The 23,317-nt window shown below is 50.1% G+C and overlaps 11 protein-coding genes across 11 annotated transcripts; 3 read left to right on the top strand and 8 right to left on the bottom strand.

Annotated features, from left to right (window-relative positions):
- Positions 1-148: 148 nt before the first annotated feature.
- MIND_01255400 (uncharacterized protein) lies at positions 149-2,219 on the bottom strand (the record flags this gene model as incomplete). The annotated part of the gene is made up of 5 exons (XM_037369039.1): positions 149-1,194; positions 1,240-1,564; positions 1,615-2,006; positions 2,055-2,126; positions 2,177-2,219. 5 exons carry the CDS (start codon positions 2,217-2,219, stop codon positions 149-151), a joined length of 1,878 nt encoding a protein of 625 aa, XP_037214245.1.
- Positions 2,220-2,307: 88 nt separating this feature from the next.
- Positions 2,308-2,914, top strand: MIND_01255300 (uncharacterized protein; the record flags this gene model as incomplete). Its single annotated transcript, XM_037369038.1, has 4 exons — positions 2,308-2,379; positions 2,433-2,535; positions 2,582-2,688; positions 2,738-2,914. 4 exons carry the CDS (start codon positions 2,308-2,310, stop codon positions 2,912-2,914), a joined length of 459 nt encoding a protein of 152 aa, XP_037214244.1.
- MIND_01255200 (DNA repair protein RAD5) lies at positions 2,907-5,261 on the bottom strand (the record flags this gene model as incomplete). Its single annotated transcript, XM_037369037.1, has 11 exons — positions 2,907-3,011; positions 3,053-3,216; positions 3,264-3,368; positions 3,418-3,668; positions 3,720-3,879; positions 3,930-4,164; positions 4,217-4,361; positions 4,412-4,508; positions 4,557-4,664; positions 4,712-4,821; positions 4,870-5,261. The coding sequence occupies 11 exons, from the start codon at positions 5,259-5,261 to the stop codon at positions 2,907-2,909; spliced, it is 1,872 nt and encodes a 623-aa protein (XP_037214243.1).
- A 1,542-nt stretch (positions 5,262-6,803) lies between these two features.
- MIND_01255100 (uncharacterized protein) lies at positions 6,804-8,090 on the top strand (the record flags this gene model as incomplete). The annotated part of the gene is made up of 3 exons (XM_037369036.1): positions 6,804-6,903; positions 6,956-7,117; positions 7,165-8,090. 3 exons carry the CDS (start codon positions 6,804-6,806, stop codon positions 8,088-8,090), a joined length of 1,188 nt encoding a protein of 395 aa, XP_037214242.1.
- A 110-nt stretch (positions 8,091-8,200) lies between these two features.
- On the bottom strand, positions 8,201-9,763 carry MIND_01255000 (Zn(2)-C6 fungal-type domain-containing protein; the record flags this gene model as incomplete). Its single annotated transcript, XM_037369035.1, has 7 exons — positions 8,201-8,289; positions 8,339-8,483; positions 8,526-8,788; positions 8,839-8,986; positions 9,040-9,628; positions 9,676-9,704; positions 9,755-9,763. 7 exons carry the CDS (start codon positions 9,761-9,763, stop codon positions 8,201-8,203), a joined length of 1,272 nt encoding a protein of 423 aa, XP_037214241.1.
- Positions 9,764-10,881: 1,118 nt separating this feature from the next.
- Positions 10,882-12,664, bottom strand: MIND_01254900 (uncharacterized protein; the record flags this gene model as incomplete). Its single annotated transcript, XM_037369034.1, has 15 exons — positions 10,882-10,959; positions 11,022-11,224; positions 11,275-11,321; positions 11,369-11,485; positions 11,535-11,635; positions 11,687-11,763; positions 11,814-11,888; positions 11,938-11,972; positions 12,018-12,062; positions 12,107-12,150; positions 12,204-12,258; positions 12,310-12,323; positions 12,373-12,448; positions 12,501-12,519; positions 12,586-12,664. 15 exons carry the CDS (start codon positions 12,662-12,664, stop codon positions 10,882-10,884), a joined length of 1,065 nt encoding a protein of 354 aa, XP_037214240.1.
- An 853-nt stretch (positions 12,665-13,517) lies between these two features.
- Positions 13,518-15,330, top strand: MIND_01254800 (uncharacterized protein; the record flags this gene model as incomplete). The annotated part of the gene is made up of 10 exons (XM_037369033.1): positions 13,518-13,534; positions 13,582-13,621; positions 13,670-13,744; positions 13,800-13,857; positions 13,908-13,918; positions 13,972-14,099; positions 14,151-14,169; positions 14,220-14,729; positions 14,782-15,198; positions 15,256-15,330. 10 exons carry the CDS (start codon positions 13,518-13,520, stop codon positions 15,328-15,330), a joined length of 1,350 nt encoding a protein of 449 aa, XP_037214239.1.
- An 83-nt stretch (positions 15,331-15,413) lies between these two features.
- MIND_01254700 (uncharacterized protein) lies at positions 15,414-16,217 on the bottom strand (the record flags this gene model as incomplete). The annotated part of the gene is made up of 3 exons (XM_037369032.1): positions 15,414-15,527; positions 15,581-15,742; positions 15,789-16,217. 3 exons carry the CDS (start codon positions 16,215-16,217, stop codon positions 15,414-15,416), a joined length of 705 nt encoding a protein of 234 aa, XP_037214238.1.
- A 210-nt stretch (positions 16,218-16,427) lies between these two features.
- MIND_01254600 (uncharacterized protein) lies at positions 16,428-17,333 on the bottom strand (the record flags this gene model as incomplete). The annotated part of the gene is made up of 5 exons (XM_037369031.1): positions 16,428-16,550; positions 16,599-16,766; positions 16,824-16,910; positions 16,960-17,052; positions 17,121-17,333. The coding sequence occupies 5 exons, from the start codon at positions 17,331-17,333 to the stop codon at positions 16,428-16,430; spliced, it is 684 nt and encodes a 227-aa protein (XP_037214237.1).
- A 746-nt stretch (positions 17,334-18,079) lies between these two features.
- MIND_01254500 (Glycoside hydrolase family 62 protein) lies at positions 18,080-19,328 on the bottom strand (the record flags this gene model as incomplete). The annotated part of the gene is made up of 3 exons (XM_037369030.1): positions 18,080-18,099; positions 18,144-18,210; positions 18,255-19,328. 3 exons carry the CDS (start codon positions 19,326-19,328, stop codon positions 18,080-18,082), a joined length of 1,161 nt encoding a protein of 386 aa, XP_037214236.1.
- Positions 19,329-20,486: 1,158 nt separating this feature from the next.
- On the bottom strand, positions 20,487-23,140 carry MIND_01254400 (AA-TRNA-LIGASE-II domain-containing protein; the record flags this gene model as incomplete). The annotated part of the gene is made up of 9 exons (XM_037369029.1): positions 22,910-23,140; positions 22,780-22,861; positions 22,603-22,736; positions 22,473-22,554; positions 22,178-22,425; positions 21,270-22,130; positions 20,873-21,217; positions 20,690-20,819; positions 20,487-20,641 (listed from the first exon to the last, which is right to left on the bottom strand). Exons 1-9 carry the CDS (start codon positions 23,123-23,125, stop codon positions 20,487-20,489), a joined length of 2,253 nt encoding a protein of 750 aa, XP_037214235.1. The 5' UTR covers positions 23,126-23,140.
- Between the last annotated feature and the right edge of the window lie 177 nt (positions 23,141-23,317).

Here is a 23,317-nt window from a genome sequence, read left to right as displayed (position 1 = left end):
CCTTAATGAGGCATTGGGAAAACGGATGTTCTCTTTACTAGTGGATGACATGCACAAGTCAAAAATGCATCGATATTCCATGGATCGTCCAGGAGAATAATGAGGGGGTATCAGGATACAATATGTAGTTAAAAATAGCTTGGTGTGTCTAGCCATAACCAAAAATCACAGACAGTATCTCCTTCCACCCTCTCTTGACCACGAAATTGATTCCACTCACATTGTCCCTTGAGGCAAGCGCATATTCACCTCCAAGCCACTCCAAGTACTTGGCATCCGCGCTACTCAGTGCGCCCAGCTCAAGAGCAACCAAATCGCGCGGTGTCAACACAATGGTAAGCTCGGTATCGTCGGTGGCCTGCAGTTTCGATGCAATCACGGCCCCGAGCCGTTCAATTTGCCAGGTGGTGTGGGCATGCAGGGTTTGTAGTAGCGAAAGTGTAGTCAACACCTGGCTGGTGTCATGCTCAGCTTCGTTAAGCGTGCCAGAGGTTGCAGTTGTATCCTCGCGCACAATTCCTTTGCTGCTTCCGGGGACGGGAGAGGATGTGACTGTTGCTCGACTGCTGGCCCAAGACATGGCGCTTGTTCGTCGCATTGCCTTGTTGGTGACGATGCCACTTCCTGATGCGACTCGAGGTCCGCCCTCGATACCCAGCCCCACACTCCTGACATGTTTCGAATCTGCTTCATTGAGGGAAGCCAAATCTCCGCTCTCGGCTCTGCGTGAAACGGCGCGGTAGCTGAAATCTTCATCTCCCTCTAACCTCACGCTGCCCCAATTTCTAGCCCCATCGGCTGTGGAATAGGAAGGGGTAGAATTACCTCTCCATGCGCCCATCCAAAGCCCAGCACAGATAACACAGACGTCCTCGTATACGCGCCAAGCGTCTGTCCAAGCGGTTATTGAGTTGGGTTTGGAAGAGGTAGATGCTGGGGAGCAGCAAGAAGCGTGTGAGGATGAATCGAGTTGGAGAAGGCGATTAAGTTCATTCCAAAGCTTCACATCACTCCATGAAAAGCGTACGACCGAAAGTCGGTATTGGGGTCGCAAAGACGATGATGGAGATGACGGTGCAACAGGTTTGGAGGCATAGAAGGTGGGACGAGTGGCCTTGAGAGGTGAAAGAGTGGTTAGATCAATGAGAAGATCGTAATAAGAAGGTTTTTCAAGGAAAATAGCGTCGGTGGTGCCTATTCCAGAGTGAGTCACATGTGCAAAAGGTTGTTGAAACTTACAAGCTACCCATCCTCGTCCATTCTTTCCCTCTTTTTCAATCATGTCCAGGTCCATCAATGTGATCATCCCAAGAACATTAATTCCCTGACGACTTCTCCCCTCTGGACTTGATGTTGACGACGAGGACTCGACCTGCAGCTCGAATGCCATATCGGCCGCAACGTGACACAATATCGAGGCGGCCTCTACTGGGGGGAGGGTGTAAATGAGAATCCGTCTTCGGCCCACAACATGCTTGTGTAAAATCAAGGATGATGGGCCCAGAATCCGGAGGAGGTGCGGAAGATGAAGGGTCGGTGTTGACGATAGGGTTGCGGGATCCAGCTGTTGGGAGAATAAGCAACGCCTTGGGGGGGGGACCGAAAACTACTCACTCGCTCCAACAACTCAGAGCTCCAACCACTCCAGTCGCCGGCGCCGTTGAGATCCGCTCTGGCGACCTTGCGGCTGTTGAAAAAGTCCCTTGCGGGTGCCCAGTCCTCCTCTTTGGGATTCGAAATTTGGTTACTCTCGAAGCGGGAGTAGAGGAGAGTGGTGAGTTCCTTAAGAGCCGCGGTATGTCGCCAGGGTCGCGGACGATCGGAACGGGCCAGCAATATTCCAAGAGAGGAGAGTCGGAAGCCACGGTGACCCTGCTCTACCGTCTTGCGACGTCGGAAAACACAAACGCCCTGTTGTCCGTCCTTGGTGAAGTAGATGACGTCTTCTTCAACAAGGTGCAGACCTGACGGGAGAGCACTGAATTCGAGATTGTCAAGCGTCAGATCTATGTGGTTGGTATATAGGGTGTACAATGGAGAAGAGTGAAACGAACCCTCGCTGGCCTTGAGAGACCAGTCAATAATATTGCCTTGAGTTGGATGGAAGGACGCATGGAAGATGGCGACTGTGAAGCTCGGTTTGTATGTGTAACGAGACAGATGCGGCATTGCTCACCGATGTCCTGAGGAGGGCGCCCTCCCAAGGCATCGACTGACATATCCACAGCCGAGGCAAATGAGAGCAAAAGGAGAGGGCGGCGCGACTTGTCACTGTGACGGGCAACCCCAACTTTAGACTTGTTGGCCATGGCTCAGCAAATCAGCGTCACCGACCTCGACCTTCCGCAGCTGGCAGATGTCCGCAGGCAGCTGGAGGAGGTCCCGCAGTTCCCTCTCATATCATCTCAGCACATTCTGACTCCGAGAGATAGGAACTCAATCACCTCACGAATTCGTTCGCCCAACTCAAACAAGCCCAAACAAAGTTCAAGAATTGCGTCGAAAATGTGAAGGAGATTAAGCCGGCAAACAAGGGTGCGGTTCAGGCAAACCTGTGGTCACGATCTCACATAAGCCTCAGACAAACCGATCCTCGTCCCACTCACAAATTCTCTCTATCTACCTGGCAAGCTTGCAGATGCCCAACATGTTATCGTAGACGTCGGCACGGGTTACTTCGTAAAGAAGGTACGGACCTCACTCCGATTAGATTTCTGCCAAATCGACCTCTATTCAGACAATTCCGCAAGCGACACAACATTATACCGCCAAAATCAACTACATCCAATCCAATTTAGACACGCTGGAGGAGACAATCAACAAGAAACGGGAAAATATGTCGTATCTCGTGAATGTAATGCAGTCAAAGCTGTCCCAACAGATGGAGGGGAAGCCAATACAAGCATCTACTTGAAAAGATTCAACAGTTCCTCAAGGTTAAGCCTCACATCTGTTTCCTCGCGGCTCTGACTGAGGGCCATATTTGTGACTCGGCGCTTTCTATCCTGGAGCTGATCTTGTGTTAGTTGAACCCATGCGGCAATCGACTTACTTCGAGAATTCTGTCTTCGACTGTCTCCTCCACGCGCAGTTTATAAATATGGACATCCCGTTTCTGGCCAACGCGATGAGTTCGATCGAAAGCCTGTTCTTCAACGGCAGGATTCCACCACATGTCGACCAAGATCACATGGTTGCAGCAAGTCAAGTTCAACCCTACGAAGGTGTAAGCGCGGGCAAGGGACATAATGAAAGGAATGAACCCTGGCCCCCAGCTTTCAAGGAGACCAGGATGACTGTGACACGAGCGTCGTCTGCTATCTCCTTCAAAGCGGCTGCGCGCTCATTCGTGCCGAGTTTCCCATCATCTATTGAATCATAAGGCGAACGGCAGCTTTCCAAGTCATAAGCACGTACAGCGTGTAAAGCGAATATTCATCGCCAATAAGAAAGGCTCCAGGAGGTCGAGAAATGATGTCCATTGAGAAAATATGACAGTTTTCTGGTTCCCGCCCAAACATGCGATTTTCTTTAACAGACGGAGAATCTGGTTGACCTTTGTAGACGCCCGAAATGGACTAGAAAGATTCTCAGCTTGAACTTGAAGCGCCGCACAATTGATGCAAGTGCCTGGCCAGTCTTTGCCAGCCATATTTTTGCGGGTCAAACTGGGTTGACCATGATCAGTGGACAGTCAAAAACGAGGGTCATAGCCTTACCGAATCGCGCATGTACCACATTTATTCTCTTGATCGGCGGACTCATCGTCTGTATCCTTGTCACCATCCAAAAACACTTTTGGCATGACACTCTCTTCGGAATCGAGCTCCTCAAGTGCCTCCTTGTAATCTTCGAGGACCAGTCGGGGATGATCACATGCTGCCGTGGTGTTAATGAAACGAATAAGTGAATAGAACGCTTCGCTAGACCTTGCCTCAACCGCAGTAACATGACCAGAATGTTTATATACTTCGTTCCGCCATGGAGATCCGAGTTCTTCATGATTCGCTTCACGATTGTGTTCGAATACGCTTTCAGTGCCTTATAGAAAGCGAGCTCGTCGTCGCTGAAGTGACACGAGACCAGGGTGACGGTCCGAGTTGGCAGCTTCAACTCGTCCAGTTGGGTCTTGAGGCGTCGCAGTAGTACGTGCTTCAGCACAACCTCCAACCGCTTGTAAGATGTACAAAATACTGGTAGCAGAACAAAGATGCACCTGTAAGCGCTTCATCGCGAGACCGGCGTTGCCATTCCCTTTGTCGATTGGTTTGGAGATTTCGCTTTGGAAGCGAGTCCAGTCGTTCACAGGTTTGATACGTAAAAAATGAAACAAAGAGTAGAAATCTTCGACAGCGTTTTGCCTTGCTTGAACTTTTAGGGTAGATATGAATGCTCAAACAGGATACCTTACATTGGGGTTGCAGTCAGGCACCAGCGGAATCTTGCTTGTAGACTGAAGCACGCTTTAGCTGTTTCAGTCTTACTATTTTTGATGGTATGAGCCTCATCTAGCGAATTGAATATCAACGGTGGACATATTTGATGAGGCCACCCACCAAGCACGACGCGCAGCCACTTGGTGCTAAACAGGGCAGTAGGTTTCTCCCGGGTGTGCTCCGACCGGACGATACCATAGGTTGTGACAACAACATCTGCTTTAGCAACTACCGCAAAGTTGGTATGGGAATTAGGCTGCGACAGGAAGACCTACGAGACAGTCGCCCGCGAGTCGAATCGTGGTACTTGATGACGCGTAGCCCATTGGTTTTGGTCTGTATTTCCGTTGCCCAGTGCTCCAGCACGGCAAGAGGAGCAACGATACTACAAGCCGTTAGAGAGGGTGGCATCAGAACGCATCGGTGTGCTCACAGGGTGGAATGGCTCCAGCCTTGTGCTGCTTCTTCCTTGGTCGGCAGTCTATCGAGGATGCATGCAATCGTCTGGAGAGTTTTCCCGACGCCCATATCATCACAAAGAAGACCGCCGAACTTCTCTGGAGGATTCTCGCGCTGTCGCATCCAAAGTCGACCTTTAACTTGATGAGGTTTCAAGCGGACGCCATCTTTGAAGCCAGGTAGGGTGGACTGGTCGCCGGTGAAGCTGCAATTGAACGCTCCGCTATCGAGGAGCTTGCGCAAATCGTTCTTGGCCTCCTCCTTTGTTCGCGACGGCGCCTGATCAGGGAGAGGAATCTCTTCACTAGCATCCAACCAGCTGGGCGGGGGCTCGGGCTTGATTAGCGGAGCTGAGGTTCGAGGCATGGATGACTGTAAGTGGCAAAGTCCCCACGCGTAATCTCATCCCAAAGAGTCATAATCTGTGGCTTTGTTCCAGCTTCGGTCATGGTTGTGGTCAGTTGGCATCAAATGTCTGACGTAAACATTACATAAGACCACACACCATGCTGAAGGTCAGTGTAGGCGGTAAGCAAAACAGTTTATTTTTTGGACCGTGAATAATCATAGCCACAGTTATCCAACAGGAAAGCGCGGAACCTCGGAATGAGCTACGCTCAGCACAACTTGTCGGAAGAACGTGTGATTTGCGAGGTTGCGACAACTGGGAGAAACTGCAAAAGTGCGCTAGATGCAAGTATGTCGTCTCTTTCCTCAGTGCTAGTGATTAACGCTATACGCATCGTTTCAGAATTGTGGTGTACTGTGTGCGTTATCCAGCAGTCTAGTCGATTACAAAATCTCATCTTTCTTTCTTGCAGAGCAAGCAATGCCAGAGTATTGTCTATGCTCTCCATGCCGCTTGAGGAGCACGGTTGATTTTGGATTTCAGAGGCAGACTGGCCAAACCACAAGGCTGCTTGTCAACACTCGATCGCCTATGCTCCGCTTCCCGACCCCGAAACTGGTGGTGAACCTCCCCTTCGACGCAATCTCCGTCATTGGACTGCACACTTTCAGAATTCGATCATCATCGCCACTATTATGGCTCTCGATTTGTACGGACACCCGAAGAACATTGACGAGAAGGGTTTCGTGATCCACCTGCTCCCGCGACCTCATCGGGATGTCGGCGCACGCTTCAAGCTCGATGCCGCAGAAGTCGTCTCCATGTCTACCATTACCGAGATCATGAGCATGCAAGAAGCAACCCAAGCAAGGGGGCCAAATCCCGGACCGACCGTATTAGAGCTTCACAAAATACATCGAGACAAGTTGAAGGCTGAGACAAATAACCAGGAAGACTTCGCGACCGTTTTGGTTATGGCTGAAAACTCTGGTGAACATGCATTCCCCGGAGGAAAGGCAATGGAAATCAGGTGTGACCATTGTCTAAGAGAGGGGTCCTCCGTATTCATCGACTACTCTAGGTTTAAACCAACACAGATTATCAAAAAACTCGTGAGCAGCCCGCAGCTGCGAGACCCCACCCGCGACTGGTTAACCTCCCTCAAAATTCAGATCGACAATAATTATCCTGCGCTTGGCGTCATAAAACCTTGACTCTGAGCTTGTAAATAATTTTCTTGTGAATCCAATCACGGTGGCTGTGCTGTTGATCAACTCTTGCTTTCAACTCTCGTGAACGAATTTGACGAGAGTATTGACTGACTTCGGCTACGCTCGTTGCTCTCGCGGTTGCACCGACAGGATAGGTCCGTACTCAAGTATCTGATGGACTTTGGGTGTTGTTGACCTGTCGGGGTTGCGGCGCGTGTCTTTCACCGATGTTGCTCCTCCGGATGATCTTCAGCCTGAAGACTCAGCATGCGGACCGTATTCATTTACCACCCTTTCAGTCTCCGGTAAAGGGCTTAAGAACACATATGGGGACCCACGAGTGACATAATGCAAGAGCTACATAACGCGGACACGTTCTGTGAGTCTTGGTCAGTTGCACCTATGAGGCTTCTTTCCTTGACACTTTCTCTTGCTTCTAGTCTTTTTGGTATGTGTGGTCTCAAATCCTAGTGAATTGTTACATTGAACTTTTCCTCTAGTCGCCGCTTCTCTTGTTGAGCGACCCGACAGGATCCCTTTCGATGGTCAATATTTGAAACCGAATGCATCGAACACAGCCGTTGAGTGGTGGTGGGGGCATGCTATAGCCGAACCAACAGGCAATAACCCTCCAGCTGCCTTTCAATACCTATTTTATCAAGGTCAGCATATATCTGACATGGTAGCATGATCCATAACGCGCGAATAGGATACCCATTTGCGCTCGGACCGCGGGACCCCACCCTTCCCGAGTTTTACATCGTGGTAAACGGCTTCTTTCCAAATGGGACTCGGTTCTCGGGGACCATCCCTGCCACCTCAGGCACCGTAACCTCCCATGCCCAAGAAGTCGCTGGAAGCTGGGGTGGTGCAGGCAGCTTCAGAGGCTCTCCGGACTTGTCCACATTCACCATCCATCTCGATGCGCCAGAGTATGGTTTCGTTGGCTCCGTCAAGCTCACCTCGCGAGCGGCACACCACTTCGGCTGCAATACCACTTCTGGCCCTTACTTCGAATCCATCCTTGATCAACACACGACGCTATCTGCGGCCGAAGAAATTCTTTTCACCAAGCTAGGTTGGGCGATCAGTGTTCCAGGCGCTGTCTCAGAGGTCGACATGAAAATCAACGGCGCCAGACTCAGGTTTACTGGCCAAGGCTACCACGATGCGAACTGGGCACCCGCTCCGCTAAACACAGCGGTCGATTCATGGTTTTTCGGCACGGCCTCCGTCGGCGATTATGATCTGTCGTACATCTCTGTTTCCCCTTCCAACTCAACCCGAACCCTCAACACTGGCTATCTCGCGCACAAGGGAATTGTTCTTCAAAATCAGTGCAGCCTGGAAGGCACCAAGTCAAAAGACCGCAGTGTCATCAAGCCATATGGACTCGACCAAAGTTCATCTGGCGTACCTGTGCCGACTGGGTTTATCATTGATTATATTTTGGGGAATGGCGAAATGTACTCGTTCAATCTGAGCTCCGTTGGCTCCTCCGCACAAAATCCAGACGAAGTGGTGTATCATCGCTGGGTCGGCCAAGCGAGCGGTGGGAAAGTTGGAGGAGTCTCTGAACAAGGTCTGACAGTCTTCGAATGGTTAAATCCAGGTCTTGTCCCATACTCAGTTTAGAGTACCAAGAGCCAAAATTTATCCGTCTTAGACGAGCCATGAATTCCAAATTTCGAGGGCAGATCCTCGCCAAGCAACCGTGAACTATATACTCAATAGTGGCTACTACTTTATTTCCGAGCGTTTGAACAAGAGTCCAGCCAGTACGCATCAAGTCCCATTTCCGAGATGATGGTACAAATTTCTGCACATTGGGCACCTAAGAATTTTTTGGTGAATGTTTTCTTCACAACGAATATGAGACGAACGCATGAAGCCAGATGATGTTGCGAAGTGGTCCATAGTTCGAATCAGTGTCTTGAGGGACATAGCCGAAGTCTCGTATGTCATGCCCCGAGCTTTGCTATATCGAACGTCGTCGACAAAGACAAAACATGCGGATACCCAAACACACTAAAGCTTAGAATACGCAAGCAGAACCAATAGAGGGCGTACAGTAAGGATAAAGTCCGGTTCGCCGAATTGACTCAAGTCGGTGGATGAAAGTCGTTGGGTAATTGACTCGGCAGCTCGCCGAGCATCGTCGGATGGTCTAATTCCTTTGTGATCGTGTTGTCGAGATAACTGGATCGATGCCCCTTGTACGAGCATATGCGCAACGAATACTTGATTGGGCTGCTCTGATGGCGAGAAAGGGTGTAGAAATTCCTCTACAACCCGGGAAAAAGCGGCTAATTTGAACGAAAGAGATTCATACTCTTAGAAGATGTTAGCATAAGAGGAAACAATGTGCATTAGGGACGACAACCTTGTGCATCTAGGCTGCGATTGGCGGAGACTTGGAATAGAATGCTGGCCTTCGCAAGCAGCGCTGCGGCACTGGTGCCGCGATCTTGACTGGCCGAGTTATCGGCGAGAAACTCATCCACGATGGAGTCCTCATCCTCCATGTTCTTCTACAAGGATATTTGGTTCGGGACCGATCAAAACGAAAGAAAGAAAGCCATACCACCACCTGACAGTCAGGCCACGGTGTGTGGATCGTCACCCTTCCGGTCCCTGTAAATTGTACATCCGTGGTCTTCGGTTCAAAGCTTGCCCTGAATGCGTTCAGGCGGACAACAGCCCAAAATGCGTTGGCTGCATCCGAGTTAGAGTCCCTCACCCGATGTAGACCTGCGCTAATAGATATGCTGACAGCAAGGCCTATCTGGTAGTGTGCTTCAAGGAGACGCGTGTTGCGAATAAAGTAATGGGCTAGTAGCACTATGGCTTGAAGAGCATGCAGTATCGTTGTAGGGTGCGCTGGTGTTGGCCTTGTCCCTCCGACGATGTGTTGTGAGGTAGAGCCTGACATAGCGTTTGCTACACTCCTGAGTGCATGGGAAAGTAACGCTGGTTCGTATGCCGCCAACGCCCCGTTACTTTGACGGTGCCTTGACACGTGAAGATGAATGCCCCATAGATAGAGAACATGGAGAATGACTGGTGGTAGCAGGTGAGAGGAAGCACTTCGTGCACCAGTAATAGCGTCGTGGAATTCGCGCACGTCCATGAAGAATCCGAAACGGGAGGACACATGAATGAAGTTGTGGGCCCTTGTGAAAGATTAGACACAACACCAAGTCAGAGGAACGACCCGTACAAAGCCTGGAGAACAATAAAAGGCAGATTCTACGAGACCAAACTTCAAGAACGTTTCGTATCAGCAAAATCAGGCTCACCAAGGGCATTGCATCTGCTGCAAGTCGGTCTATTGACGTCCCGTTTACCTGTTGATAGTCTAGCAGGACAGTGAGCCTCCGCTTCAAGAAAGGTCACTTCAAGATCAAACAAAAATGAGTCAATAATGGTCCCAGAGCCGCGGTATTGTGGACATCGATTCGCTTAGTCGATATTGGCGCAGGTCTTGCTTCTTTTGAATGCAATTGAAGGCGTATCCGCGTTCGGAGGGTGGATATTTTCTCTGGATAAGACCTCAAGCCTGGCCTCGAAGCAATTTTCGGCACGAACCTTCTAAAACGTCGATACTGCTCTGGCCTTCCCCGTATTCACAGTCTTTGAAAGCAAAAGAATTTTTGGCGCACTGGCTGCAGATGGGTTGAGACCTATCACACCGCTGCCGCCTTCTGAGTAAACGGCTTCACCCGTACACTGGCAACTAGCGCGCACAATTTTTTTGAGACTGTGGCATTGCCTCAAGGCGAGATATCGTAAATAGAATGCCACACACCGGCAGTTCGTGCATGCTCTCGTTTGGCGCAGCGAGAGTCGTGGGTTTTCAGCAGAGTAAACGATCTGGTTGTCCATGGGGTGGGCGTGCTTGAAGGGAAATGGATCATTGTCGCGTCTTTAAAAGAGTTTTGCAGGTGATGTAATGGAGCCTGAAGATGTATAAGCCGCTGTTTACAAACCTTCTTGTCGCTGGGATGACTCGACCTAGATATGGGCGGGACCGAATTTTTATTCGCACTGCACATCAAGGAGAGTATGGAGCGGCTTGTGTACCACGTAATGTCAGAGTGCTATAAGCAAGCTCAACGGTTGGATTCAGCTATACATGAACCAAGTCAAGCCCATTGCAATGATCGGAGAAGGAATGGGTAAACCCAGATCACGGTCACGTGATGATCACCGTGATCAAACAGCCGCGCACTACGAATTACTGTAGAGAGGTTTCATCGTCGTATCGCTCCACATATTCGCTACTGCGAGAGCCGCTTCCAGTACATTTGAAGATTCGAAAAGGAAGACAAATAATCAAAAAGAGCGCACAGTTCGGTTCAAGATACGACAGGTAATACTTATGGACACTGGCACGACACCACAGGTGAATTACAGGTCACCATGATCACATATCCACGACCGTGGATGAAGTGGTGACCCGAATCTCCCCAAGAGAAACGGCGTACTCCGTGTCGCTACTACTCTACAGAAAGGATTAACGACGGAAACCAACAAGCAGTCCGATGTCTAGCATTAAGTACACACCTTCTCGATGACCTTGCTGTTCTCGTCCATCACAATTCCGCCAGCACCAGCGACTGTGTTCTTGAAATACGCGGCTAGCCCTGCGCCGGTCATACGTCTCGAATTGAGGGTCGCGCTATCTCCATTGGAAAGCGACATCGACATGTGGGCCGAGCCAGCGGCATAACGCTCTTGCAGCGTTGTCCGTGCGTTGAGCATTCCAACTGGTCATAAAGTATATCAGCATCAAACAAGCAGTCAAGGTTTGACTTGCAGAAAGTACAAACGTAAAGCTTGGTGGTGTTGATATGCACCGCTAGCCTGCATTCAGCGAATAAGAGAAGGCCCGAGTTTAGGTGGGAACGGACCAATACAAGTGGCCTGAGGAGGCGAAGAAAGTGATTAACAATAAGAACTGCGCGAGGGTTACGAGGATGCCGCGGTTGATGACCAGGTGCATGAGTGAGCGGAGGAGGGACGACGTTCTGCCGATGGAGTTCAGTCAGGTTGATATGGTGGAAGACTTGTTAATACTTGGATATGCCTGTCTTGGCCTCCTTCAGAAATATGCAAAGCGCAACTGTGGCTACGATGTCTGCTGCAGCGCCGAAGCCTTTCGCCACACCAGCAAGAATCTGTTCGCAGAGGATAAGAAAACAAAAACGAGAATAAAAATGGATAAGTACGCCAAATGCCATGTTTCGGTGCATAAAAACATTATGCGGAAACGTAAACATCATCACGACGCAACCTGTTGCGCCAGCTGACAGGATAAGTCATCGGACGAAGAGCATGAAAAGCACCAATGCAAACCTAGGCCTATGGTCGCGAACAGAACGACGAGTGCTTTCATGACCGTCGCAGTTGATCCGGCGCGGGGACTTTTAACTGGAAATATTGGGGTCACTTGATGCCCACGTTCAGGGAATTCGAGTACCCATATGCAGCTGGTACACGAAATACATTTGGGACCTAGATTTAATTAGGTTGAGAAGAAAGTACCACTGAACGACATACGTGAAGGTGATGACCGCGGAGATGAGACATTCGACGGTCAGCTCCCTGCAAGAAGTCAGACGGGAACCATGGAACAAGTGCATGCCAACTTGGTGACGGCTCCGAGGGGAGCAAAACTACCATAGTGCGGAAGCTATCAGCAGGTAAGAAAAGGCATACTGATATTACTAGTAGCCTATGGCACACCATATAGTAGTACATCGACTGGCAGATGAGTACCATCGAAATGAGGTCCAGCGTTCTGTTGTAGAGTCATTTTCACTATCGCAATGACCATGACCATGTCACGAACATCATTATCGCGGCCTGCTTCATCTTGAATATTTCGGTGAAAAGACCTGAAGACAAGACTCACCACCAGACGTACTCCGATTTTGTCGTTATAGCGCGTAAAGTAGAGGTACCCCTGCAAGATGCTCACACCACAGAGTCTGAAAGTCCGAGTGAGCTCTGTACTAAGGAAGAAGTAGAGGTTGGATGTACACCAGGGCAACGCAGAACCCTGGCAAAGAAGGGACAAAAGATTAGCGGCCGAGAACGACCACGAAGTTGAGCAGGAGAGACTGACCCCAGAAGACGGGTCCAAAGATTTGAGCATAGGTGGGAGAACCGTGGTCGGTGATGGCGAATAAAGAGGTGGCGGACATCGAAGCGAGCACAAAAGCCCCAAGCAAAGGAATGCATACTTATATAGCTCAAACCTGTCTCTGGTAAGTGCGCCGAGCGGATTTCAAAGTAAAAGTAGCACACTTTGTTTGGCATACCAAGTAACTTTAGTAGTCGGAGCGGATGGAAGTAATCGTCAGAAGGATGGTGAGGTTGACAGTGCACTTGTGCGTCCTTTGCTTCGACTTCCGCGCGATGTAATGGAGCTACGCCACCGCCACTTCTCTTCCGTCTTCACTTTTGCAGAGGTCTCGAGCCCAATTCCAGCGGTGCTGATTTCATAGTCATAACATCCGAATCGGCACCCGTCCGGTACCGTATTGTTCCTTGAGATGACGACCAAGATGAAGTTGAACTTGATTGCATCAGTTTGCCATCGACTCCACCAACAACGGATACTTACTTACAGAAGCTACATATTCACTTCGAGTTTGTCAGGCACTGGGCTGAGCGCTTATGTAGCAGCTCCATTAGCAAGTCCTCAGCTTAATGTTCGACCTTCATTGACTGGAAGCACTCAGAAGTAGTACTTAGTCCAGTTATAGCGGGTTACAGATTCTTTGATGGCCGTGGATTATGTGATCACATAAACAACGTGTTCCTCTACTTGTCCTCTACTCAACGCCAACGCACACAATGCTAGCCGCCCATAAAGGACACTGGGGTGCTCCAGACTCCCCCTGTCCCTGCTTCACATAATTTCTCTGATTTTTCCATTGTCCAACTGTCGCTCAGACGTAAATGGCGCCGCTCTTGCGCCATTCCACGCATGACCTACAGAGCCATATATAGCAGCCGCGACTTCAGACTACCTAGCCTCCCTCTTCACTCTTCATGTCGCAATTCCACAGGTGCTTTCTTTCGCCTCAGCCCGATCGCAACTGAGATTTCTTTGCAGAGAGCCAGAATTTGACACGCTCCAGCTTCACGCTGGACAGGTTGCTGCTTTCCAAGTTATCTCTGTGTTCGCGCTGATGGTCTTTCAGACCCCTGATAAAGCGACCAACGCTCGGGCTGTCCCGATCTATGCGACGACTAGCTTCACATTCAACGACACCGATGTAGGAGATCCGAGCTGCTGCCGATTTGCCGACTCGTGTTGATAATAAGCTGTAGCACGCTGCTGATTTGTTTGCGTTGCGTGCAGAAGGAAATGTCTACAGTCGAATTGGAAGTGCGTTTCTTTCGCTCTTTACTCAAGAATGATTTTTGAGCGTTTTGTAGATCCTACCGTTGTACTTTCCTTTCTCCTTGTCGTCCGCTTGTGTTCCCTGTTGATTCGTGGTAGGACGTTTTCGAAAAACGTATTGCTGCCCTTGAAGGTGGAAAAGCCGCAGTCGGAACCTCTTCTGGCCACGCTGCTCAGTTCTTGACAATTGCCGCTATCGCAAGGCCAGGGCATAATATCGTCGCTTCGTCAGTCTTTTTCTCGTCCAACTCCTGATCCTTGATGCTAATCGGTTCCAGTTCGTATCTATATGGGGGAGTAAGTTGTCTTTTGTCACTGCTTCCGGTTCTCAGTGTTTAAATCGCCAGAGTTTCAATCAATTCAAAGGTATTCTCCTTGTGCTTGCCTTCGTGAAAATTCACCAACTTGATCAAGTTACATTCCCTACTTTCGGAATCACGACCAAATGGGTGTCTTCTGTTGACCCTGCTGATTTTGAGGCCGCCATCGATGAGAACACGCGGGGAATCTTTGTCGAGAGTATCGCCAACCCCAAGTACTCGCTCAACAACATCCCCAAACTAGCTGAGATCGCCCATAAACATGGCATCCCACTCGTTGTTGACAACACCTTTGGCATGGCTGGTTACTTAATCAAGCCCATCTCACATGGCGCCGATATCGTCGTGCATAGCGCGACCAAGTGGATTGGCGGCCATGGAAACAGCATCGGTGGTGTTATCGTCGACGGTGGCAATTTCGACTGGGCAGCATCAGGCAAATTTCCTCATTTCACAGAGCCCGCTGAGGGGTATCACGGACTTAAATTCACGGAAACTTTTGGCACCCTGGCGTTCGCCGTCAAGGTTCGAGTCGAGGTATGTCCCAGTCACCCTTTTGATATTTCGAACGCTTCAAAATACCGAACAGCTTTTGCGTGATGTGGGCGCTTGTTTAAATCCCTTCCCCGCATTCCTCTTCCTTCAAGGTCTTGAAACGCTGAGTCTTCGTGGCCAGCGTCATTCTGACAACGCGCTTGCCCTTGCTCAACACCTCGAGAAGCATCCCAACGTCTCATGGGTCTCCTATCTTGGGCTTCCCTCTCATGCCTCCCACAATCTCACGACGACACTGCTCCGTAAGAATGTGTACGGAGGCATGCTAAATTTTGGCGTCAAGGGTACAGAAGCGCAGGCGAAGAGTGTGATTAACAACCTCAAGCTTGCGAGCCACTTAGTCAATGTCGGCGATGCCAAGACGCTGGTCGTCCATCCGGCGTCCACCACGCACTCGCAACTGACGGAGGAAGAGCAAGACAAAGCCGGCGTCAGCAAGGACTTGATTCGGGTGGGTCCAGGCCTTTTCTTTTATGTAAGGTTGGATTTGTTGATTGATGACACCCAGGTCTCGGTTGGTATCGAAGACATCGAGGATATCAAGGCAGACTTCGACGCTGCACTGCAGATTGTATTTGGTTGAACGAAAAATGTTTATATTCAAATTGTACAATCCTCCGAAGCAAATACCGACGAAAAAAGCAAGAGTAAAATGGGCACGAAGTATCATGGTCCGAAGGTCTGCGCAGCTTTGCGAATGTTTTCTATCGCCTGCTGCCCGTTGCTCAGAACAGCGGCCCCATCTGAGCCTGATACGCTCGCAATTTTTGTGACGACATCCTGTTTTCACCGTCAGCAATCAATATGGAAGCGAGTGTGCAAGGAGAACTGACGGGCAGTTGGCTGACAATGCCGCTGATGATGGTTCCAATCGTGCCCGAAGGTAAAGTGAGTCCACTGTTACCGAGGGCAGAAAGTTGCGACCCGAGGACACTTATTTGGTCAGATATGCGATTCATAAAGCTGGCAAGGTCGGGATATGTGCCAGAGCTCGGCTAGTCGCAATGAGTCGGCGGCACTGGCAAAGGGGAAGAAACGCACGATGCTTGAACTGGCTTGGCCAATTTGCGTACTCAGGTCTTTCAGTGCTGTTGTCAAAATAGTGCCGATTGAAGCGCTGTTTGGGCTTTGGCCGCTCAACGATTGGCCAACGACGGTGAGTAGGCCAGATAATAACCCGCTGATGTGGCCAAGCGAGTGCAGAGCTGCCAGGGGAGGAGTGGTGGAGATGGCTACGTTGGTATCCGCGTTGGTGTTCGGCGTCACACTGGCGTTGACCGCAACTACTGGGTCGGGGCTACTGCTGGGGACAGCGAGAGAGACGCCTTGGCTGGCGTGAAAGCCGAAAACTCGGTGCCATGAGCCTGGAGCTGGCGGACTGATGATCCTATAAGGTTGCGGCAAAGGCGACCCAGCAACGAAGATGGCTGTGTAAAGGGCCACGAGAAGCGACGCAAAGTTGGCACGCATTCCAAAGGACTTGACGAGTAGGGGTAGGGTCAGCGAGTCGCCGCCTTTTATTTTGAGCGGAAGAATGTTTCACGCCGGCCCCGCCCCAGCCGCGAGACTCATACATTCAGCGGGTGTCTTAGTCGCTTCATGGCGGATGTGCTTATTCGATGACAGATAGTCGACCCCCGGGTACAACATATTTATTCAAGGGCAAAAAGAAACATTGAGTCACGGCTGAACGAGTTTGATCTGGGCAATGCAGGTACTCAGAACACTATTGGCTGAAGCCCATGCATCAATGACAGTAGATTGGAGGGTACCAGCGTGAGGTGCAATACGCTCGAAAAATGTCTATTGAAAATTGAATATCAGGTGTCGCAATGAAAGTCATAAACGTACTTGTGAGGCCCCTTGCAGAGCCATGAGGCGAGGTAATAAGGATGTCAGATCCGTTTTTGTGGGTAGCACGCGGGTAAGCGCCGTTGTCTGGTCGCCGATGGCTTGAAGCTGGCGTGCAAAAGAAAGAGCACGCCCGCCGAGCTCGGTTGAATCATTCGCCAAGCTTTTCTGAGGGGAGAAAAAAACAATCAGAGTGGGACCGGGGAGTGATATAAAAGTACGCACAAGAGCACCAGAGTTTGCTGAGACAACACTTCTCAAGAGTGTCTGGAGTCGTTTATCCACCTTCTGGAGCTTCATATTGAACTGTTGCTTGCACCATGACTCGGAGTTCCTGTTAGGGGATGGCACAATGACATACTGAAGATAAATTTGAGCCGGTGCTACTGAAAGTCACAACCAGGCCATTTAACGAGTTGAACATTTTGTTAAGTGCGCGTAGTGTACGTGCTGCCTGCACCGTAAGCGTCGAAAAGACGGCAAGGGCCCGGCCGCCCGGGAGACATCGGGAGGAGTCGCAACTGACGCGATTGCGAGATCGCTATGTGGAGGCAACGGGATGCCAGTTGCTGTAACACCGCTAGGGAGCGCAGTTGGATCGCGTATGAGGCTCGGGTCAAAATTGTTTGCGAGCGATGATAGTCCAGCGAATTGAGACTGAGTCCCGTCGAGAGGGAGGGGGGAAGTCGAAGCTATGCTCAGAATGGCCAGGATGACGAGGGTGAGAGACAGCATTGGATGGGTGAAGACGGTCAAGCTTGATGGAGTCGGAGTTGTTGGTTAAATAACCAGAAGCGAGACATTCGCCCGTCTAGTGACAAGCTAGACCAAGACATTCAGTTGAGACCGTTTAGAGACAAGTATGATTGATCACGTGTAACACGTGTATATACAATGTAGATGTACAGTTTCTCAGTGAGCCAAGAGGTGTCAGATTCGTGAGATCCACCCACCCGCAATCAAACGTAAACCACCCCCCCCCCCAAATGCGGAAATCCCGTGACTTCATCACACTGTCGTGACTTGAGGCTAAGGTTGGAGCCTTGGAGGTTGGGCCAAGGTGGCGAGCCCATCAGCTTGACAGCAGCTTTTAGAGCTGTTGGAAGCTTAGTGCTTGACATCTGTGTTTATCTTGTGCTTAGGACCTGCTAGCGCAATTTTTCAGAGGCTTGTCACATTGTCACTGCCTAGAGATTGCACTACAAAGTGGCCTATATACATATTGTTCTTGCATGATCGCTAGTTTTTCTGCGGATTCTACCTTGATTTGGAGAAGGCAGTGCGTGATTCAATCAAAATGCCGTTTGATTGCGGGTGGGCAAATCGGCCAAATCTGACACCCCTTGCAGTGAGCTGTGCAATGGGCATGGCACAATCTGTCAAGTATTCTATTCCACTGTAACACTGTCCGTGACAACACAGGGAATGGCGAGGAAACAAATTGGTCAATTAGATTTATTCCGAAACTACATAAAGGACAGCTACAGACATTGCGAGTACCCTTAAAATCAAATGAGCAACGCGTCATGACAGGATAATGCCTACATTGATTTGAAAAGGTGCAGGTGCTTCCAGCGCAGACGGTGCATCCCGTAAATCCATCACCCCCACACTGACCAAGTTAGAACAACATTTGACATCAGAATATGAACGCACTTGTCCGTAAATGGGGGTAGTGCATCCCGTTCCACCTCCGTTGTTGGCCGTCGTGGTCGTAGTCGTGATCGTTGTAGTTCCACCGCCAGTTCCACCGCTAGCAGTACCAGGATTTGTCAGGGTTAAAACACCGGGACGATACGGCAAAAGTCCGTAGTCGCCTCCAGACGATGGAGAGCGTCCTTGGTACAACAATTGCAGATGGCACGGATCGACCTCCATAGTTTGGTCCGCATTGTCGCGCACAAGGTCGCCGTGACTGATATCGTTTGTCCAGCTAGCGCCGCTATTTGCCTTTCCGGCAAATGGAGCGCTTTCGCTTGTTTTATCGGCAGTCCAAGAGCCGCCGAGACTTGTCGCTGTGTAAGAGCGGAAGTAGCGTCCGTTGCCACCGATTGATTCGACCAGCATGAGCCATTTGGTTTGGCCTTTCAGCTTGTAGACCTGGACACCCTCGAAAAGGTCGTTACTTGAGCCGCTCATGACGGTGGTGAACGACGAGCCAAAACTGCCGGGGAAGTTGCCAATAGGCATGCTGGCACGGTAGATGCTGCCGTTGTCGCCCGCGAAGAAGAGATACATGTTGGAGCTATCGCCGATGAGAGTTTGGTCGATTGCGCCAGTGCTGCTGCTGGAAATTTTGCCTGTGAAGAGGGTATTGTCGCCCGACCAGCCGTTTGCGTTTGTGGGATTCGTCGAGGTACGGTAGGAGAAGGTTGCCGAGCCCCATTGATGCGCAAGAATCCAAATGTTTTTGGGGGCAAAGAGGAAGAGAGTTGGCGCTACTGCCGAGCCTGCAGTCATCTGCGTTTGAGTTGCCGACCCCATCTGACTCCAGTCGCTGAAGGTGCTGAAGCCCATCGAGCCCCACGTGGAGCCAGTGTCGTGATAGGTGGCATAAACCAGATGCTGGCCATTATACGGTGCATGGGTGAAATCCTTGAGCGAGGCCCAACCTGATTTGGGTGCTGCGAGCGCCGCAGTGGAGTTCCATTTGTAGCTGGACGGCAGAGCACAGGTTTGTGCAGTTACCACCGCAGCGGCGGCGAGAGCGACGAGCAAAGCTTGTATCATTGTGGTCCGTCGAGGTTTAGGTATTGTCCCATTTTATATGACCTGCTCGCAAACTGAGTTTTCCCGTAGTCTGCATCCGTCCTCGACCTGACCCCGTTGGGCTTGGCATTGGCGGGCCGGCTCGAGCTTTTGAAGACGTATGACTGTGCGGCCTTCAGCTTGGTTGGAGGGATACCTGCAATCGGAAGAGTGTCGGAGGAAATTGACCCTCAGGTGACAATTCTGATATTTGTCAGGATTAGCTCGGAACCTATGCGCCTACACCGCAGGTCCACCTTGGGTCCACCAAATATTTTTATGTGCCCTGTGAACCTGTAAAACGCTGTTCTGTAGTAATAACCCTCTTATTGTGGTCAATTTGAAGACAGCACCGCCCACCTAGATTGAGGGAGCATCATGCTGGTTGTGGCCGCCGAGAGAGGGTGGACTTGCGAGATCTAGCCGGAGAAGACGCGAAATACTGTCACGATGATATAACTTGGGCAAGGACAGTGTCGCATTTTGACGTATGCACTTCGGCCTGAGTAAACAATGAAGATTGTGAACCTTTCAAATGCCATGAAACCGTCTTCTTCTCGCAGACAACTGAGCGGCCTTGAAAGTGTGTTTTAGATACCGTGACGATACCGCACAGTTCAAGTCAAGCTTTTCGTATAGTTGGTAGTCGCGCACACTGGGTATCACGTGATGGTGCTTTTTTTTTTGTACCTGCATTTATATACTTACCGCAACAAGTACACTAACTACTAAGACGCGGTGGCATCCGTCTGGCCGCTCGGTAGGGTGTTGTGCCAGGTTTGGTTCCGGACTGGTTGAGGTGTAGCAAATGGCGGGGAGGGTGTGACGCGGTTTGGGCTGGGATGCAGTCCTGCGAGGTTGTTGGCGTCGAGCCATAGAGCATGGAGTATATAATGTTGTATGCGAGGGATACTTATCTAACACGCCAACAGAAAGTTGAGCCCGGGCCCTGGGGCAATGAGCTCAAGGATATGGCTCCAGTTTGAAGCTCTCAGGCTATTCTAGGCAGGCGACCTACAAGTTGGATTCTGTGATCAGATACAGAAAACCTTCAACTCCACAACCACAGCGTTAAATTCGTTCATCTGAAGACCAAAAAGAAGCACCAGAGGCAGACATGTGTATATGATGGACGACGTTTTACAATTTGTTCAGCAAACTTCTTGTTGCCTTCAGCTCGACAAGCTTAGCTGTGAAGTCTGCCAACGGCAACATTTCGGAACGGACTTTGGTTCCGACATCATCCCGGTTTCGAACATTGACGGACTGTGAATTCATCTCCTCCTCGCCAACAACTTCAAGAAACGTGAGCATCTTCGCTGCGGGAGGAGTGTTGAACTTACCTAGGATAAAGTTGTACTGTGCGACCTCAGCATTGAGGATCTTCTTCTTAAGCGTATCGGCTCCGTTATCCACGTCCACAAACAGTCCAGCCGCCTTGAGGTGCTCACTTACTTTTACAGCGTACTCTTTCTGTGAACCAAAGATTGAGCCTCCAGTATAGCAAAATGAAGTGTGCAACGAACGTAAGGCACCGCAACGGGTATCACCAGGGCTTGGCGAGGAGATAGCCAAAATGGCCATTTGCCAGCAAAGTGTTCGGTGATGATGGCAATAAATCGTTCTAAACTCCCCAAGATAGCACGATGAATCATGACCGGTCGGCTTTCCGGATTGTTGGAATCCTCTCCCCGGTATTTCAGGTCGAAACGGTCAGGAAGTTGGAAATCAAGCTGGATAGTAGCACATTGGAACGACCGTCGCAGACTGTCGCGAACACTGATGTCGATCTTGGGACCGTAGAATGCACCGTCGCCCGGATTGATTTCCCATCGACCTGGGTAAAACTTTTCCAGTGCTTGCTTGAGTTGCTGGAACCGCTCATTAGCTGGGTAACACAACACAAGACGAGGAAAACATTACATCTTCAGCAGAATTCCACGTTTCAATATTTCCCAAGTAGTTATCGGGACGTGTTGATAATTCAAGTTGGAAGTCAAGTCCAAACGTTCCATAGACGTGTTGCATGAAGTCGAATAAAGCAGAGATTTCGCTCTCCACTTGGCTCGGCATGCAGAACACGTGAGTGTCATCTTGCGCAAAACGACGAACACGCGTCAAGCCGGTCAGTGCGCCAGATGCTTCATTGCGATGAATGACACCAAACTCTGCCATTCGTATCGGCAATTCTCGGTAGCTGCGATCTCGCGAGCCAAAAATCAGACAGTGGCCGGGGCAATTCATTGGCTTCAGAGCCCATTGCTCCTTCTCCACACCGAGCACAAACATGTCGTCCTTGTAGTTCTGCCAGTGACCAGAAGTCTGCCAGAGCTTGCTATGGAACATATTCGGGGAAATGACTTCTTGATAATCGCGTTTGAAGTACTCCGAGCGCATAAACTCCAGAAGGGTGTTGTATATTCGCGTGCCATGTGGTAGGAAGAAACAGCTGCCCGGGGAAGCGTCGTTGAAGAAAAACAGCTCCTGATCTTTCCCAATGCGTCGATGATCGCGTTTTGCAGCCTCTTTGAGGAATTCCTGGTGGTCTTCCATTCGCTTTTTGTCGGGGAACGAGATACCATAGATTCGCTGTAGAGAGTCGTTGTTGGCGTCACCGAGGAAATAGGAAGATGAATTTTTGGTGACCATCATTGCTTTGATTCTTCCCGTGTGTGGAATGTGCGGGCCAACGCAGAGATCGATCATAGGACCACATCGATATACCGTCGTGGATGACCCGTCAGGAACTTTTGTCTGGATTAGGTATTGCTTGTACTTGTTGTACTACGAGAGGTCGTTAATCGGAACGGGCCCAAAGAGTGATAACCCACATTGAACATTTCCAGGAGCGTCTCCTTCTTCACCACAAGGCGCTCAAACTTTTGTTTGTCCTTGATGGCGCTGTCGCAGACCTTCTCAAGGTTGGCATAGTCTGCGGCTACAACCGGACGCTCTTGGATGCCCATTTCATAGAAGAATCCCTCTTCTGTGGGAGGGCCGAGACAAAGATGGCAGCCGTAGTGACGTTCAGCAGCTTCGCCGAGAACATGGGCCGACGAGTGCCAGAAAACCTTGCGGCCTGGCAGAATATTATTGACCGAAGACACCAAAGTAAAGAGCAAGCACCTTCTGGGTCGTCAAAATCGAGTAGCTCGAGTTTACAAGACCCTTCCAGTGGTCTCTCCAGATCCCACAGTTCCCCATCCACCTACAAAACAGAAATAAGTTTGAGACTGGGACAGGCTATAGGACGCACCTTGGCGATGACGACACGTTCAGAGAGACTCTTTGCGATCTCTTTTGCGATGTTCATGGGACTGGTTTCCCAACTTGTCCCCTTACGCTGAGAACCATCTAGCATGGTGATCACAATCTCTTCTCGGGGCTGAGCTAGACGGCTTGAGTTCAATGTATAGATATGGGATAGACAGACCTTGAACAAATTCGTCGTACTCCGCTTTGAGCTTGTCAAAAAGTTGTATGCGGTGTTGGAAGAAATCTGGTGGTGGTTGTAGCTAGGATCGGAGTTGAATAGCATGTTTGGAAGGGAGTTCAAGACATACCTCAGCTGGGTATGGAGAGGTTGCATCGGAAGCCTTCGCTTTGGCCTTCTTCTCTGGTTTAGATTGAGGAGCAGCAGTCGAAGAGACAGGCGTCGCCATTGTTCTAATCGAACCTAGGCGGAAAGGAGAGTATTGGATTGTTAGCCTGGGTCTAAAGCGATAAGGCTGATGAGCAAGTGACTGGATCTGCCTGAGGAGGAAATTGCGGCCCAGCATAAATTTCCTTTGAACGTGACTCGATTGATTGATGCTTGCATAATCCTCAAATGGGTCATGATCAAGCAGACGTAGGCCAAGACGTAGGCTCGAGCCTTCAGCAAGCTTTTAGTGGTTGTTGTTCTTATTATTGGCGGATCGACTTATTTGCTTTCAAATACCTATGAAAAAAAACACATGTGCAATGGGTTG

This window comes from Mycena indigotica (genome assembly GCF_014461135.1).
Source record: "Mycena indigotica strain 171206Taipei chromosome Unknown Mind.scaff0013, whole genome shotgun sequence".
NCBI lineage: Eukaryota > Fungi > Basidiomycota > Agaricomycetes > Agaricales > Mycenaceae > Mycena > Mycena indigotica.
The sequence above is the reverse complement of the archived record's forward strand: the minus strand, read 5'-3'. Positions and strand labels throughout refer to the sequence as shown.